Below are 15253 nucleotides of genomic sequence, written 5' to 3'. Positions count from 1 at the left end.
AAGAGTGCGGCTACCAGGCGCGCAGTGTGCAAGATCTTGTTTTTTAGTGAAATTGATTGGATTACCGAATGTAACAATAAAGCAGAGGTGTAAAAAAAGCGATTTCACATATGCCGATAGTTTTGCTACATTACGTGCCGTGTGAAAACCTTTTTTGTCGCTTGTTTACATGTTACATGTGTTACTGATGCAGAACCCTACAACGACGAGTTCGCGTGTGTCAAGAGTGCGGCTACCAGGCGCGCAGTGTGCAAGATCTTGTTTTTTAGTGAAATTGATCGAATTACCGAATATAACAATAAAGCAGAGGTGTAAAAAAAGCGATTTCACATATGCCGATAGTTTTGCTACATTACGTGCCGTGTGAAAACCTTTTTTGTCGCTTGTTTACATGTTACATGTGTTACTGATGCAGAACCCTACAACGACGAGTTCGCGTGTGTCAAGAGTGCGGCTACCAGGCGCGCAGTGTGCAAGATCTTGTTTTTTAGTGAAATTGATCGAATTACCGAATATAACAATAAAGCAGAGGTGTAAAAAAAGCGATTTCACATATGCCGATAGTTTTGCTACATTACGTGCCGTGTGAAAACCTTTTTTGTCGCTTGTTTACATGTTACATGTGTTACTGATGCAGAACCCTACAACGACGAGTTCGCGTGTGTCAAGAGTGCGGCTACCAGGCGCGCAGTGTGCAAGATCATATTGTTTTTTAGTGAAATTGATCGGATTATCGAATGTAACAATAACGCAGCGCCCTTAAAAACAGGGAGTTCGCTTTTCCGATAGTTTTGCTACCAGGCGCGCAGTGTGCGTACGTTTTATGTACGGAGTTGATCGAATTACCGCGCAGCGGTTTCGCTTGCGAATGTAGAGACCGTGTTTGTTATGTCAGCTGTGACAGCTCACAAAGTTGGAAATCAAGCCAATGCAACGTGTATAGGTGCCCTACACGGCAAGCAACGTAGACAAACAATAGAGTGTTGTCCGTTGTTGGTGCTTGCGAACAGTAGTCCTTTCGCTCCGTGGTAGTTCTGCAGTTTTGGTACACGTTTCTCGAAGATGACCGAAAACGATACGCTTACGGATGCCATCAATGCTCAAGGCGATGTCGTGCGTAAACTGAAATCCGCAGCAAAGCCAGATAAAGCAAAGGTAATTAGGCAGAGGCTTGCGGTTTGGGGAAAGCGTGTTAATGAAATTCCTAGCGAGAAATATTCCCTTCGAATGGAAACGGAAGTGAAGTTGTGTCTTTTGCTGTTGTGTGGTAACAATGAATGACAATTAGTTTGGCATCCCGTGGCATTTGAGAGCATGTCCCCCAATCTTTCACGTGGTTTTCCTAACGTGGTGTAATATTTCAACATAACGCTCGGTGCAAGCTACCTGTAGGAGGAAGGCTTTACCCTCTGAATCCGATTTCGGATCCGGCCAACTTTAACACTCCCATTACTGGTTTCATGCTTTATGTCCGCTTTCTTTTCATTTCATTATGCCGGGTCATGAAATCGACGCTGCTGACGCAGTGATGAAAGCTGCACTTTTTTTGCTTTGACACAACGTTGGGCTGTATGGTTACCGGACCAATTCCTTGCCATAGCCGGTGGAATGCTAAGAAGTGCCCAAAAGTGAAAGGAAAATCAAAGAGCGAAGGAACAACGTGAATAGGCAGAAGAAAAAACAACTGCTTTCGTGGGCAGTGCAATTGCAGCGGTAATTGTAACACACACAATCGATTACACAATGTTGGCCCGTCGATTTCTACGTCCGTTTGTGGCTACGTCAGCATGCCGGTCATCTACCGCACCATTTCTGCAGTATATGCCATCAGCAAATCACCTAGCTAGGGTATGTCATGCGCACACCAACAAGATGGCCCGGGAGCAGCAGCTCACACAGGTCGGTGGGCGGGAGAAAAATGTTGTTATGTTGCTATTGAGGGATGAGGCGATCTGTGAGGGTTCGAACAATAACAGGGTTTCGATGTTTGACTGTTTATTTACAACATCTATATATTTCTTTTTGTTTATATATTTCGCTTAAAGATCAACGAGGAAGTACAGAAGCTGCTTGCACTGAAGGAGAAGCTAAAACAGCTACAACTTGCGGATGGCAGTGGGCCAGTGGCCGCCAGTGGTGGCAGAGCACCGGTTGCACCAGCCGAACCGGGTAACCGCAATTTGTCGCTGAAAACGGCCAAGGGAACGCGCGACTATGGTCCGGAAGCAATGGCCCTTCGGCTAAGCGTGCTCGATAAGATAGTGCGCGTGTTTCGCAAACACGGCGCCGAAACGATCGACACGCCAGTGTTCGAGCTGAAGGAGGTATTGACCGGCAAGTACGGCGAAGACTCGAAGCTGATCTACGACCTGAAGGATCAGGGCGGCGAGATACTGGCCTTGCGCTACGATCTCACCGTGCCGTTCGCGCGCTACGTCGGCATGGGCAACGTGTTCAACATCAAGCGCTACCACATCGCCAAGGTGTACCGGCGGGACAATCCGCAGATAACACGCGGCCGCTATCGGGAGTTCTTTCAATGCGATTTCGACATTGCTGGCACGTACGACCCGATGCTGCCGGATGCGGAGTGTGTGAAGGTGGTGGCCGAAATACTGACCGAACTGGAGGTGGGTGATTTCGTGATTAAGCTCAATCACCGCAAGCTGCTGGACGGCATGTTCGAGGCGTGCGGCGTCCCGGCTGACAAATTCCGCACCGCCTGCTCCTCGGTGGACAAACTGGACAAAACCCCGTGGGAGGAGGTACGGCGCGAGATGATCGACGAGAAGGGTCTGACCGAGACGACGGTCGACCGGATCGGCGAGTACGTCACGCTGAACGGTGGCGCGGAGCTCGTCGACAGGCTGGCCAAGGACGAGCAGCTGAGCCGCATCAAGAGTGCGATGGAGGGGCTGGAGGACATGCGCCTGCTGCTGCAGTACTGCGACATCCTGCAGGTGGCCGATCGCATCTCGTTCGATCTGAGCTTAGCCCGCGGGCTCGACTACTACACCGGCGTCATCTACGAGGCGGTGCTGAAGGGTGCGGACGATGGGGACGAGATTATGGTTGGATCGGTGGCCGGTGGCGGCCGCTATGACAACCTGGTAGGAATGTTCAATCCGAAGCGGAAGCAGGTACCGTGCGTCGGTGTGTCGATCGGTGTCGAGCGCATTTTCTCCATCCTCGAGGCAAAGGCGACCGCCAAGACGCGCACCAACGAGACGGAGGTGTACGTCGTGTCGGCCCACAAGGGTTTGCACCTGAAGCGGCTCGAAATCCTCAACAAGTTGTGGTCGGCCGGCATCAAGGCGGAACATTCATACAAGCTCAACCCGAAGCTACTTGTTCAGCTGCAACACTGCGAGGAGTATCAGATCCCGTACGCAATTGTGCTCGGCGATGGCGAGCTAGCGCGTGGTGTGGTTAAACTAAGAGAAATTGTTAGCCGCAAGGAGGAAGAAATACCGCTGGACGCGCTCGCCGGGGAGATCCGGAAACGGCTGCCAGCATGAATGGTTGATTTTAGAAAACAAGTTCCTTCCGATTGCATTATGTTTCGTGAATCATCATAGCTAACTCATCTCACTGCATTTTTGCTGAAAGCTAGGTTACGCCCATGTTCCCCATGCTACATAATTTCTTCAATCAAGCAATCAGCGAGCGAGCAGAACCAAAAACAACATTTGTTTATATGTGGATCTCTTGTGGCAGGCGAACCCCAAAAACCTTAGCGCACACAACCATAGGCACCGTAAGAAACGCGCGATAAATGCTAGCCGAATGACATCGTATTTAGGTATATTTATTGTGTTTCACATGCTATACTCATAAAGGCTCCTCATATCCCTATTTGATTTGATAGATTTTTTTACAATTGAAATCGGTTGGACATTATGAGTATCAATTACATTAAACTTGCTGACCAACCAGAAACAATGTGGCGCACATTATCGTTTGTGAAAGAAAAAAGAAAAACATGTAATTGTCAGCAATGGCAAGCAACTTTCATTTCGACATTGTGCAGCTTTCTTTTCGTTAATCAGTTATTATTTGCACGCTTGTTATCATATCTTTCTTGTTTCTTTATATTTAGCTCTATGGAGACCAGTTGTTCAATTCGATAGAGCTGTTATTTAACCATTCTAATTTGTAATATGTTTATTGATTCGCGATCGAAATCTTTTAATCCATTGGGCATTAATACTTAGTATATAAAAAAATGATAAATGCCGTGCAGTTGCGAATCGTAGTTCATTTCGAAAGTATGAATACAAAGTTTAACGATGCCTTTTTCGATTCTGAATATCAGGAGTTAATAGTTACTTTGTTGTTCATTTGAAAAAGGAGTGGTAATTTAAAACAGTATATCCAAATCATCATAATGAAATCAATCTCTTTATCGTTTCAGTTGGTAAAACGCACGGAAACGAATACTTGAAAGCAAGAGTGCCTTTAAGAGCCAAGATATGATAAAATTCCTAGGCTTAGTTTGGAATTTGGAATGCATCATAGAAATGTTGTCAATCGAATTGAGTTGCGAGAGCTTTTCGGGTGTGTTAGTTTATCTCTTGTGAATTTTATTAGCTCGTATCAGAAACCATTAACACGTACATTGAATAGATTAATAACTTAGTTTCTTCCGGCCATCCTGTTCCAACGCAAATCACTACGAAACGGTGAGATAGTATATATTTTTTGACTGCAGGTAACAGGATGTCGGATACGGAGCCGCGTTACGTGCGGTCTCTTCATTAAATTAAACGTCCAACGGGGCATTGGAGCGAGTGCTTCGTGTGCTCAGTAGTGCCGGAAGCCATCGTACGGCAGCGGTGTGGGGCTGGGCTTATAGATCAGACGGCGCCGCTGGCCGAGTTCATCGAACGTTGCCGGCTGGTAGTCAGCGTCCCGACTGAGCACGGACGTGCCGTCACGCACCTCGCGCACCGACGGGTAGGCTGGATAGGGCGCGTACGGTGCCACGTAGTCCCTCGGATCCTCGTAGATCGTAATGGGCGCCGTCGTGAAGGTCGGCCGAGGCTCGTAGTATGCCGAGCGTCGGCGGTACGGATCGGCGGTATAGTGGTAGCTGTTGGTAGCTGGATGCTGCTGCGGATGGTAGTAGCCGTACGTGTCGTACGCACGCGTGTCGTAGTGCTGATCACTGTGGTCATTGTGGGCGTAGCCATCGCGGTGTCCGTGTGCGTTACCTGCGGAGGGAAATGGGGAATAACTCCGGTGAGATAAAAATGTTCAATAGCAGATTGTTTTGGTCGTACCGCGATCGAGTGCGCTAGCGCGCTGGTAGTTGTGTGCCCCGAGCAGGTCAGTGCCTCCAACCCGGTCGTCGTAGTGGTCCCGCAGGTAGTCGCTGCGTCGATCCTGGCTGTAGAGCTTGTCCGCGTAGTCGTTGCGCAGGTTGTGCCGGTTGTCGTACACCTGCTTGCCGCCGCGATCGTCCGAGTCCTCGTAGTACGAGCTCTTGCTGCCGCTCTCGTCCTTGTGGTACGAGTTGCTGAAACCGGACTTGATGTGCTTTCGGTTGTGCGATTTGTCCGCCTCGAAGTTCTCCCCCGCCAGGTGTTTCACCTTGTCCACAGTGCTCCCCTTGTTCGCGTCCACCACTCGGTGGCCGTTCAGTTGATTGTCGAGTTGATGGTAGCGCACAGCGTCGCTGGCCGAGTTGATGCCGCCCGCCTCCTCGAACGCGTGGTCCTTGCTGTGGTCCCGTGCATCACTCGCACCCTCGCCTCCACCACTGGCACCCTTTGCGCCGGACGAACCGAGTAGCACCTTCTTGCCGCCCTGGCCGACCACGGGCGGGTTGCGGTGTGCCGGGTGCAGATGGTAGGGAAAATCATCCGCGTACGGATAGGCTACGGCACTGCTGCCGATCAGGGCGAGCACCAGCAACACGATACACTGTTCACAATGACTTCCTCGGTTGACCATGGTTTGAATTCCGAATAATGTGTTCACTGCCAAATGTTAAACTCACTTACTGACACTTACACACCGTCCGCACACTGGGCTTATTCGACCCCCAAGAAATACCGAGCACTGAGACCGCCGGACTCTTGTGCAACACTACCGGAATCGATAGTCGTAACGCGCGCTTAAATATCACCACCGATTTGCCCACCAGATGAAGACGAAGCCATCAGGCGGTGCCGGTCAGTGGCATCTTAAACAGACACCCTTCAGCTCCGTACCGTGACCATGAGCAGGGTGCGCTGTGACCATTTCCGCCAACCGATGAGACCATTCAAATTTCGTTCCGGCCGGTTCCGCGACGTTTGGTTGCTTATCCCAAAAAACAAAAAAAAAGCAACGGGCCAACGGACCCAATAGAAACCCTAAAGAATGTTTGTGAGTTGTTTTTTTTTAATTTTTCCTCCACCCTCGAGAGGGCCAGAGGGAAATCGCCAGCGTGTCGGACCGGTCTCAAGACGGCCACGGCTGATTGGTCATCCACCGGTGGTACCATCGGACCAGTGAAACCGGAAGAACATGATCGAGCATTTACCGCTTCCCTATTCCAATGTGAGATGTGTGTGTGTGTGTGTGTGTGTAAACGTAAGTGTTTTTGCTTCGTCCTTTCAACCAAAAACTCCAATCAAACACTTGCTGTTGTGCTTGTGCATTTCCTTGCAGCCCGAGCTTTGTAAACCAACTGGTTTGAATATTATATGTTTAGCATGATTTAATTGTAACTGCTTCAAAGATGTCGGGTAAGTTAAATTTAGTAATAAACATTTGCAGGCAATGCGGTAGTTCCACTCAAGTGCTAGTTAAGGGAAATTAAGATGAAACTCGAACCAACTAGATAAACCGGGCAGCGCCATTTACTTAAAGTTGCTTGTCATGTCTCTTTCCGACCATTTTTTCCAATACTCAGGGCCCCGCTACGGGCGCATCCAATCGTTAATGGTTCATTACCGATACGCATTCTGGCGAATGACACAGTGAGGAGGGGCGCGAAGTGCGTTGAGAAATGCCCCAAAAACCGTCGGTCGCCCAAATCGGATGGATTACACGGACCTCCGCGAACAACCATTGCTCTCTTTGTCGGCCCTTTTTTACATACAAACATTTTCTTTACATGGGCGTTCTTGCTTACTAGGATACGCTAAAGATATCTGTACGATAATTTTTCAATTGTGAAAAGTATCATGTGAAGGGAAGATTTTGATTTACTCTGCAAATCAAAGATAGAATTTATTCAGTACGATGTTGAGTTTGGACATACGCACTCCTCGAAATTATTCTGTTGCTTGTCAAGACCGCCCGAGACCGAATGAACAACCTGAAACAAAAGAGAAGATATAAATATGACTTCGCTTGGACGCGTTCAATGTTTTTATTTTCGCCTACAAAAAACGTAATATGTTCCGGCTACAGTCACCGGGAAAACCTGGTGGGAGATTCCCGTTTGTCCGGCAAGACAACATCTCGGTGAACAATGAAAACCAACCGACCAACTAACACGACACCTTCGACCGAAACGACCTACTCAACTCACAGCCCGTTTTAATTCCGCTTTGTGCTCGCCGGCCACCAAGACCAAGACAAAGCGGACATTGCACAAAGTCCCTCGCCCTCGAGTGGACAGAATAAAGCGAAACGAAGCGTCCTTGCAAGTCGCGATTTTTGCAACATATGATTCGTTTTGTTTCCTTTTATTAACATGCTGCCGCCATTCCGGGTAGTACTATACAGTAAGTGAACGATTTGGTACAATTTAAATGAAAATTTCGCTCCCGGGGTTTCCGCTTTCCTTTCCGATTCGGTATTTATGTTTGCGGTTCCCAGCGCACATTCTTCCCACCCCGGGTGTGCCTTCCATATCGGCGCAACCGACCCCCGGCTTGTTTGTAGTATGATGATTCGTGAAACCCTACCAGCTCTTATTGATCCGTGTTTGTTTGCAGGGTTGCGCTAGATACTGAAACGTTTTCCTGTACTATTCTGGTAGGGATCACTATTTGCTGTCTGGCATAACAATCTGCCCATTATGATGCAAAACCTTAACAAGAATTTATATTTCCTCGCGATTTAACTTTCGCTTCCAAACTCACACCTCACGCGTGCCTCCCGCCTTCGCTCTCGTTCGCATACCACAAATCTCTCCAAAGTTCTATCTAGCTCAGTATGGGTGTGTGTTTTTGAAAACGATTTAGTTATGATTAAGAGGTGCCATTAGGAGTGGCGAAGAAGATGAAATGGTTCAAAAAGAAAAGCATTAAAGTAACGATATTAAACCTGCGACGAAGATTTCAATACACATACACACACACACACACACATGTTCGTGGTGGGGTATGTCGAATCGGAGTTAGTTTGTGGTTTTTGCGTTTTTACTGTTGCTCCTGTTTGCTGTTTGTCTCCTCCACCTCCTTATGCGTGTGCATGTGCATTGCCGATTGCGCGAGGAGTGTGTGTCATTAATCCTCATCGTCGAGCGTCTGCGAAACGAGAAACTCGGCCGCATTGTATTCGTCGCGCTCGCAGGCAATGTACGCCTGGATGACGAGATGTTCCGGGTAGCCGAGCGCCTTGAGCCGATCGATGGCGTCCATGTCGGACGGCGTCAGACTGTTCACCATGGCGGCGGCGATGTCCTCCAGCTCCTGAGACATCTGGCTCTCCTGCTGCGGCTCGTTGATGAGCGCCAGGAACTCCTCCTGATTGTTCGAGATAATCCGCATCAGGTCCGGGTTGCTCGATTGGATGCGCTGCATCAGATGAGGCAACATATTCGGATCCTCTTGCAGCAGCCGCTTCATGTCCTGGAAGACGGGATGGCGGCGGAGGAAGGCGAGCGGATTGTTGCTGCCGCGGCCACCACCGGTGCCGGCTGCCGCGGTCGCCACTGCATCCCCGGGGCCCTGCGGACCCTGGCCCCCGCCACCGACGACGCCCGCCATTCCAGCACCGAGCGTAATTTCCGAGTCGTTGCCGCTGGCCATCTCGGACAGCAGGTATTCGACGGCGCGGTCCGGATAGTTGGCACAGATCTCCAGTGCCATCCGGGCACTTTGCTCCGAGTATCCCATCTCTAGGCGGGCCAAGAAAAGAGCAGGAAAAAAACAAAAACAAAGGTGATGTCACACTGCCCATGATATGTTTTCCGTTTATGTTCATTCCTGTCACCAACATGTACTTGCCTGTTATTCGCCTGATGTTAGCTTGCATATCGGCTGAGTCATCCGCAGCTGGGCCTGTGCTTTCCGAGCGTTTCGTGTCATCCGTGGGCTTCTGTTGCTCGGTTGCTGTACCGGCCGCTGCAGGCGATGACGTCGACGGGTTGCTTTGGCTGGCGGCGGCGACAGCGGTGGCAGACGGCTCGTCTGTTTTCACGTCCTTGCCGGGTGTGCTGTCTTTTGCCGATGTGCTGGCGGATGTGCTGCCTGGTGCCGCAGCCTTGGCCGTCTCACTGGCGACGGGGGTCGGTTTTTTGTTCATCACAACGATAAACTTCTTGTCGTCCACGTTGTACTGGCTGAGCAGCTGCTCGTCCTCCATGATTTTGCCGAGGTAAATCAGCCGCTGTCGCTCGACCGGATACGCGTTGCCACTTTCGACGCACAGCTTCTCCTTCAGCGCCAGCACCGTCTCCTTCTCCATGTCCACCTCGACGACGAACGTCTCCTGCTTCAGTGTTTTGAGGGTAATCTTCATGTTGATAGGTTCGTTCGATGCTGTTGATCGGAGACAAGCGGGCTGATCGGTGCGGTCGCTATCAAAACGATTGCCTGTTTGCACAAACTAAAGCGAGCCTACTACTATAGTAGTCTGGTGCAAAATGTTTGATACCTCTGACTGCCGTGCTGATCCGGATGGGCTCGACACACGCACAGTAACACACAAAACCTCCTCTCCTCGGGCGCTCGCACGGGCTGAGGTGTCACCTTCGCTTGGCAAATGTATAAAATCTCCTATCGCCACACTGCTGGACGGGCGTGGGAAACTAGTCCGTTCCCGTTTGATACGAGGATTTGCACCGAGCTGCACAAAAACAGTGTTGTTTCCTTTATTCACTGCACTCCCTTTGTCGACGTTTTCTTCCTTCGTCATACACGGTGCGCCCCACTGTACCCGAACGCTACAGGGAAGTAAAAATGATTTTCAGAATTTAGCGTTTGACAGGCCGTCCACGTCCGTGTCGGTTGCGCGAATCGAGCAGTTTTTGTGCCGACGCAGCAATATGGCGTTTGACAGCGAGCTCGAATGAGTTGCAGTTTCCCTATCTGTGGAAATTCGAGCTATAATTTTAAATTTGTATTCAACCGTCGTACAAGTTTAACAATTTAATCGTGTTTTAATGTAGTAAGAATATGTGATTTAATCCGAAGATGTGAATCCCATCACGGAATTCATTCACGTTTTTCTTTAAGTTTAGCAGATTTAAAACAGCAGAACAAAGCTACATTTTCGTTTTACATACTTTTCAACAAATTGAGAAATGGACAACAAAATTCAGAACGAAAAAGAACTAAGAAAATTGGTTAAGGATAAGAAAAGAATATAGACAGCACACCACCCAACCACTTTCGCTTTTCCGGGACAACTTGCAAACGAAAAACCTAGCTGCAATAAATCATCTAGCTGCTTTATTGTCTTCATCCTCCTCTCCAAAACGACTGGTGTAACCCTTATCGTTGAGGATCCTTCATGTCGTTTCGAGTTTTTGATTCTTAATATGCCAGCTCTTTCCAGTCGGCGTATGTGAGATGTGTTTAGGGAAGGGAGGGAAGTCACCAATCGCTCAGACATCTATAGTGAAAGCCTTTTTAACAGCGATTTTTCTTCCAACAATGTAATTTAAATATGTGGTTACCTGTTACCGCAATCAACTTAGGATTTAGTCAATGCGATGTTAAATAATCACGAATTCATCAAACCACTATTTTAACCTTTCAATCGTTACCACTCGACAGTGTTCTGACTCTTTTTAATCTTAAAATTTTAAAACTACTGACTCTTCTGCCAGTGCCCTTCCTCACGGTGGCTTTGATGGCACATAACCGCGGTCGAAGCGGGTATCAAATTTAATGCAATTATTTCACTCCATCGCGTACGCTGGTGGGCGATCATGTGTGAGCGACCGATGAGGTCAGTATCCCTTCGGTGACGAAAGAGGTCCTGTAAGGGGAAAAGCGGTATCGCGCGAGGTATCGTTGAATGGAGTTTAGCTGCGGTTCAAGGGAATGCCGGCTCAAGGGGAAGCCGGTATTGGCTGGACGAGAATGATTTGGCGCGTGCCATCGATCTTGATATAGGTCCGGGCCCAGACCAGGGTAGGACCAATACGCACCGAACGAAACTACAATTCCACCCGGGAGGGATGGCAGGACGAGAGGGGCAGAAATGATTTTTCGTGCTTGATGCCCTGGGAACATTCTTTCCGGTTTTTTACATTTTCTAAATAAGGGGTGCGTTTTTTAAAAGGATTTTTAACTGTCCAAGAATAGGGTGGAGGGAGGACGCAGGTCCAAGGGCGATGGTGACTTGCTGGTGTTACTTTTCCGCGGCGTTTGTGTGTGCGATCGCTATCGGCCGACTTGTGCCGGTAGAGATCGGTGCAGGGCGATTATCCTGGAAATTAACTTTTATGCGGTCGGAGCTCGGGGTTTTCCAAAGGGGGAAAAACGGTTCGCCCTCTCCATTTGCAAGCGCTGGCTGTGGATGGAAAAAAGGGAATCCAACGAATACGAGAGAATAAAAATTAAAAAGGATAATACGCAAAAGTTCACCAAGCGCGCACCGCAACTCATCACGAGGCGTCCGCACCGATCCCTAACGAATCCGTCAATGATCTGCTACTGTCCCTTTGTAGCACGTTTAAGCGTGCCCTTGCAAAGAGTGTGCATTGGCCTATATGCATGTATGTGTGTGTGTGTGTGTGTGTGTCCGTCCGTACGTGTGTAACTCATTTTCACTTTCGTTCTCTTTTCCGGCGCATCGTGGGAAGCTGGGACGGAATCGGTAGGAATGTTTTATTTTACGACTTCGTGGTACAACTTGCGAAAAGTCCTTTGGCGGCCTCTTTACGGTGTTGAGGAACCACGTGAACTCGCGAACTACCAAGACAGAGGGGGAGGGGAATTTGGGTTTGCTTCTCAGCAAGAACACACTGACATTGGAAATAGCGTTAAATGCATAAAAAGGGATGCACCTTATCGTTGTAAAATTGACGCGAAGTCATTACCAGCATGTTCAAGGTTTGCGACCACCATAGAAGACGCATACAGCCGCCGTAAAATCTGTACCTTTTCCTCAGTTTATGCCATCAAGTTCTTTGTCGCCTTTGCGAGCACTTATGACTGACATGTTGGATCGCATTTAGTTGGGAATTCTGTAGACAGAAAACCTCGCATCCGTCCGTGTGGAAAAATGTGTTCCTCTTGATTTAAATTCTTCTTACTTTGGCGTAACGACCATAACTCCTCCTTCGGTCATAACTAACCCATTAAGGGCTTACTAGACTTATTCCCTTTGCGTACGTGGATAGGCAGTACTCTAGTAAAGTAGAGTGCGGGAGTGGGGGGATTATCAAGATGATAAATATATTAGTCGTTCAGGACATCTCGGAATTGCAACTGCCAAAATGGCGTTAATCCTTGGCCTAGAAAGGACGCAAATGTTTCCCTAATGCGCGTGCGATCTTGAGCGGGTTCGAGTTGAACTATAATAGTCCAACATCGCCCATGTAATTATAATAACATCTAGGTAAATAAGGGAAGGTGTTACAAACATGTAATAGTTGGTATGACAGCTTGTGACATGTATTGTGTGGGAAAAATCTATCAGATAAATGCAACTGAGAAGTCATTCAACCCTAGGGCTTAAGAATATGCACACTGTACGTAGCAAGATTTCGAGTATTAGTTACCTACTGTTATCAATCAACAATTCTTGCAAAATGAATATTATTACGTGTGATTATCTGCTAGCGTTAAATAACTAAATAATTGTTTGGATTGGATAGGAATTGACTGAATTGTGTCAATGTCGTTTCGTAGCAGGAAATTTGCTTTCGCACAATGTTAAAAAATGACGGCCAAAATGTTGTTTTAAGGTTAGCACGTAACTGTTCATCTCCACTTAGCGAACTCATAGGAAACTCTGGTGAAACTCCTGTCAAACTTGTATGGAGTTTCGAGTTTCCCGAGTTCGCTAAGTGGACACGCATTTGTTTCGGTCTTCTTCGCTTCTTCTTAATCCGTCAGTTATTAAACGTCAGAACGAGGGGCTTTGCTAGTGCTGTCAAGAGTTTCCTACCAGTTTCCTACGAGTTTCCCAGCTGTTGCGGGAACTGAGTTCGACAGTTCGACGGAGGAGAGTTCGCTATGTGGAGATGAACAGTAAAGGATTCATCGATGGTGAACTGCTTCGGATGAAGAACCATTTACTGCCTGTGTTGAACTGGCAAATTTGGAAACATATTCAACCATTTTTACACAAAGGAACTATCATCAATTGCCATATTCACCTTTCAAGCACTCGATTTGGTACCCCATTGTGTGTTGCAGCTTCCAGCGTTTATTCATCAAACTGTGCCGGGGTCATCGGGCAGCTCTTCGTGGCTTCAAAAGGTTACGTACTGAGCGGTGTAGGTCCCTGGCCAGGTTGGCATTTCATTGCAGGAGTCGAGTTTGGCGTTGGGGTCCCTGGCGTAACGCTGGTGCTGGCGCTGGTGATGGGCCGAGCCAGTAATCGGGTGGAGGCGGTCGAAAGCAGCGGACCACCTCGGGCCTGCGCGTTGCATATCCGGCGCCGGGAGCGAACGAGACGGTCGAACCGGAACACGTGCACCGCATTTACCGGTGACTGGTGCGACCGTGCGCACCGGATATCTAGCCCGACGAAGGGGAAGTTATCTGTCAGCCAACGAAACCGAGCCGTCCGCTCTATCTCTTTCTCTTTCTCTCTCTCTCTCTCGCTGTACGCTGTGCCAGAGTGAACGGGCCTGAGGGTCGCGTAGGGCAGCTGATAAGCGCACGCAGCCGGGCTGGCGCTGAACGTTCCCGGCGTTCTACGGCAAGCGAGCCGTCCGTCGGTGCAGCAGGCATCAGTTACCATTGCAGCGCCACGCGGGTTGGACGTACATCGCTGCGAGTGCGCTTCACTCGAGTCTAGTGTTTGATAGCAGTCTGAGCTACTACTACGACTCGCCCGGTGGCTGGTAAATTTATCGTGCATTTGTGCTCAGCATCCTTCGCAGCGTTTGCGGTGTGTCAGTGAGTGTGCCTGAGTGTTACAACGGTAATAGAACGGCCGCTAGAAGATAGTCTACCATCAAGTTCGGCAAAACATCCCGTCAATCAACCCGTGCGATATCCTGACGTTTTCAGGTGAGCGGCATCCGGCCGGAAAGCTGATCAGCTTCGAATTATGTGCAACTTTTTACATTTCAACCCTTGTTGGGTTTGGAAAAAAACGTAGAACACCTAAACCGTAGCAGTGAACAACAAATGGAGTGTGAAAAACAATTGTGCCTTGAATGGAATGTACGATTTAGAAGAAGGGCAGAAGAAGAGGGGTTTGTCAATGGAGGATAGTTCCCGGCGAGCATATGTACGACTTCAACCTATCGCCAATTTGTTTTTTTCTTCATTCTTCGTGGCTGTTCTTTATCTTAAAGGCGGTTGCCCTCGATCCTCGATCCGCTGCGCCAAACTGCGCAGTTGTTGGCTGCAAGTACCACGTCTTAGTAGAAGCCACTTCCGGGCCAACAGCTTCCAACGTGCGATCGTCGTACATTTTGGTGGAGGTTTTTCGGCATCGGTTGGGCGTTTGTGCTATTTTCGTTCTGCTTTCAGCAGTTGTGCCTCATGCTCGCCCCCCTCCCTTGCCGCGTCCTCCAGCGGCGCAGATGGTAACCGTGGGCTGTCTCTAATTATTGTGCACTTTTATTGCATCTTCATACGACCGGCCCACACAGCAAGTGCGGGGCACGAATTGGCGACTGGTTGGCGGCCACCTTTTTCTTTTCAAATTTATTTTTGAACCTTCATGCCCTTGGCAGTGTGCCGTTTCCAGCCAGCCCGCCGATCGGCTGAGCCTGGGAAAAGTGGTTGACACATCGCTGCACTGCAAGCCGCGGGAAATCGGGTTTTATGTGAAACATATGTGCGTGCGTGCACAATTTTCTTTCCAATTTCACGCCTTTTATGCTCAACCGTTTCTTCTCTCTTCACACTCGCAGCCCAGCGTTTTCCGGGCGCGGACACAGCACAGTGGAAGT

The 15253-nt window shown here is 48.8% G+C and overlaps 3 protein-coding genes across 4 annotated transcripts; 1 reads left to right on the top strand and 2 right to left on the bottom strand.

Moving 5' to 3' along the window:
• The first annotated feature begins 834 nt into the window (after positions 1-834).
• On the top strand, positions 835-3917 carry LOC131291457 (histidine--tRNA ligase). 2 transcript variants are annotated; one of them, XM_058320671.1, is made up of 2 exons: positions 835-1155; positions 2046-3917. In XM_058320671.1, exons 1-2 carry the CDS (start codon positions 1063-1065, stop codon positions 3516-3518), a joined length of 1566 nt encoding a protein of 521 aa, XP_058176654.1. In that variant the 5' UTR covers positions 835-1062; the 3' UTR covers positions 3519-3917. The 2 variants fall into 2 exon arrangements, with proteins under 2 accessions (XP_058176654.1, XP_058176653.1); XM_058320670.1 differs by having other exon boundaries at positions 835-1176.
• Positions 3918-4803: 886 nt separating this feature from the next.
• Positions 4804-5955, bottom strand: LOC131290435 (uncharacterized). The gene is made up of 2 exons (XM_058319587.1): positions 5283-5955; positions 4804-5213 (listed from the first exon to the last, which is right to left on the bottom strand). Exons 1-2 carry the CDS (start codon positions 5953-5955, stop codon positions 4804-4806), a joined length of 1083 nt encoding a protein of 360 aa, XP_058175570.1.
• A 2339-nt stretch (positions 5956-8294) lies between these two features.
• On the bottom strand, positions 8295-9950 carry LOC131290381 (UV excision repair protein RAD23 homolog B-like). Its single transcript, XM_058319533.1, has 2 exons — positions 9171-9950; positions 8295-9061 (listed from the first exon to the last, which is right to left on the bottom strand). The coding sequence occupies exons 1-2, from the start codon at positions 9682-9684 to the stop codon at positions 8448-8450; spliced, it is 1128 nt and encodes a 375-aa protein (XP_058175516.1). The 5' UTR covers positions 9685-9950; the 3' UTR covers positions 8295-8447.
• Between the last annotated feature and the right edge of the window lie 5303 nt (positions 9951-15253).

The sequence above is a fragment of the Anopheles ziemanni genome, chromosome X (assembly GCF_943734765.1).
Source record: "Anopheles ziemanni chromosome X, idAnoZiCoDA_A2_x.2, whole genome shotgun sequence".
Classification (NCBI taxonomy): Eukaryota; Metazoa; Arthropoda; class Insecta; order Diptera; family Culicidae; genus Anopheles; species Anopheles ziemanni.
Note: the sequence above shows the minus strand (reverse complement) of the source record. Positions and strands in the feature narration are given on the sequence as shown.

Bases quoted from the DNA above. Each gene is read 5' to 3' on its own strand.
- LOC131291457 (XM_058320670.1), top strand. From the start codon at position 1,063: ATGACCGAAAACGATACGCTTACGGATGCCATCAATGCTCAAGGCGAT. The intron at 1,177-2,045 runs GTTTGGGGAAAG...TTTCGCTTAAAG, and splicing joins TAATTAGGCAGAGGCTTGCG to ATCAACGAGGAAGTACAGAA.
- LOC131290435 (XM_058319587.1), bottom strand. From the start codon at position 5,955: ATGGTCAACCGAGGAAGTCATTGTGAACAGTGTATCGTGTTGCTGGTG. The intron at 5,214-5,282 runs GTACGACCAAAA...TTCCCTCCGCAG, and splicing joins CGCTAGCGCACTCGATCGCG to GTAACGCACACGGACACCGC.
- LOC131290381 (XM_058319533.1), bottom strand. From the start codon at position 9,684: ATGAAGATTACCCTCAAAACACTGAAGCAGGAGACGTTCGTCGTCGAG. The intron at 9,062-9,170 runs GCAAGTACATGT...TGGCCCGCCTAG, and splicing joins TAACATCAGGCGAATAACAG to AGATGGGATACTCGGAGCAA.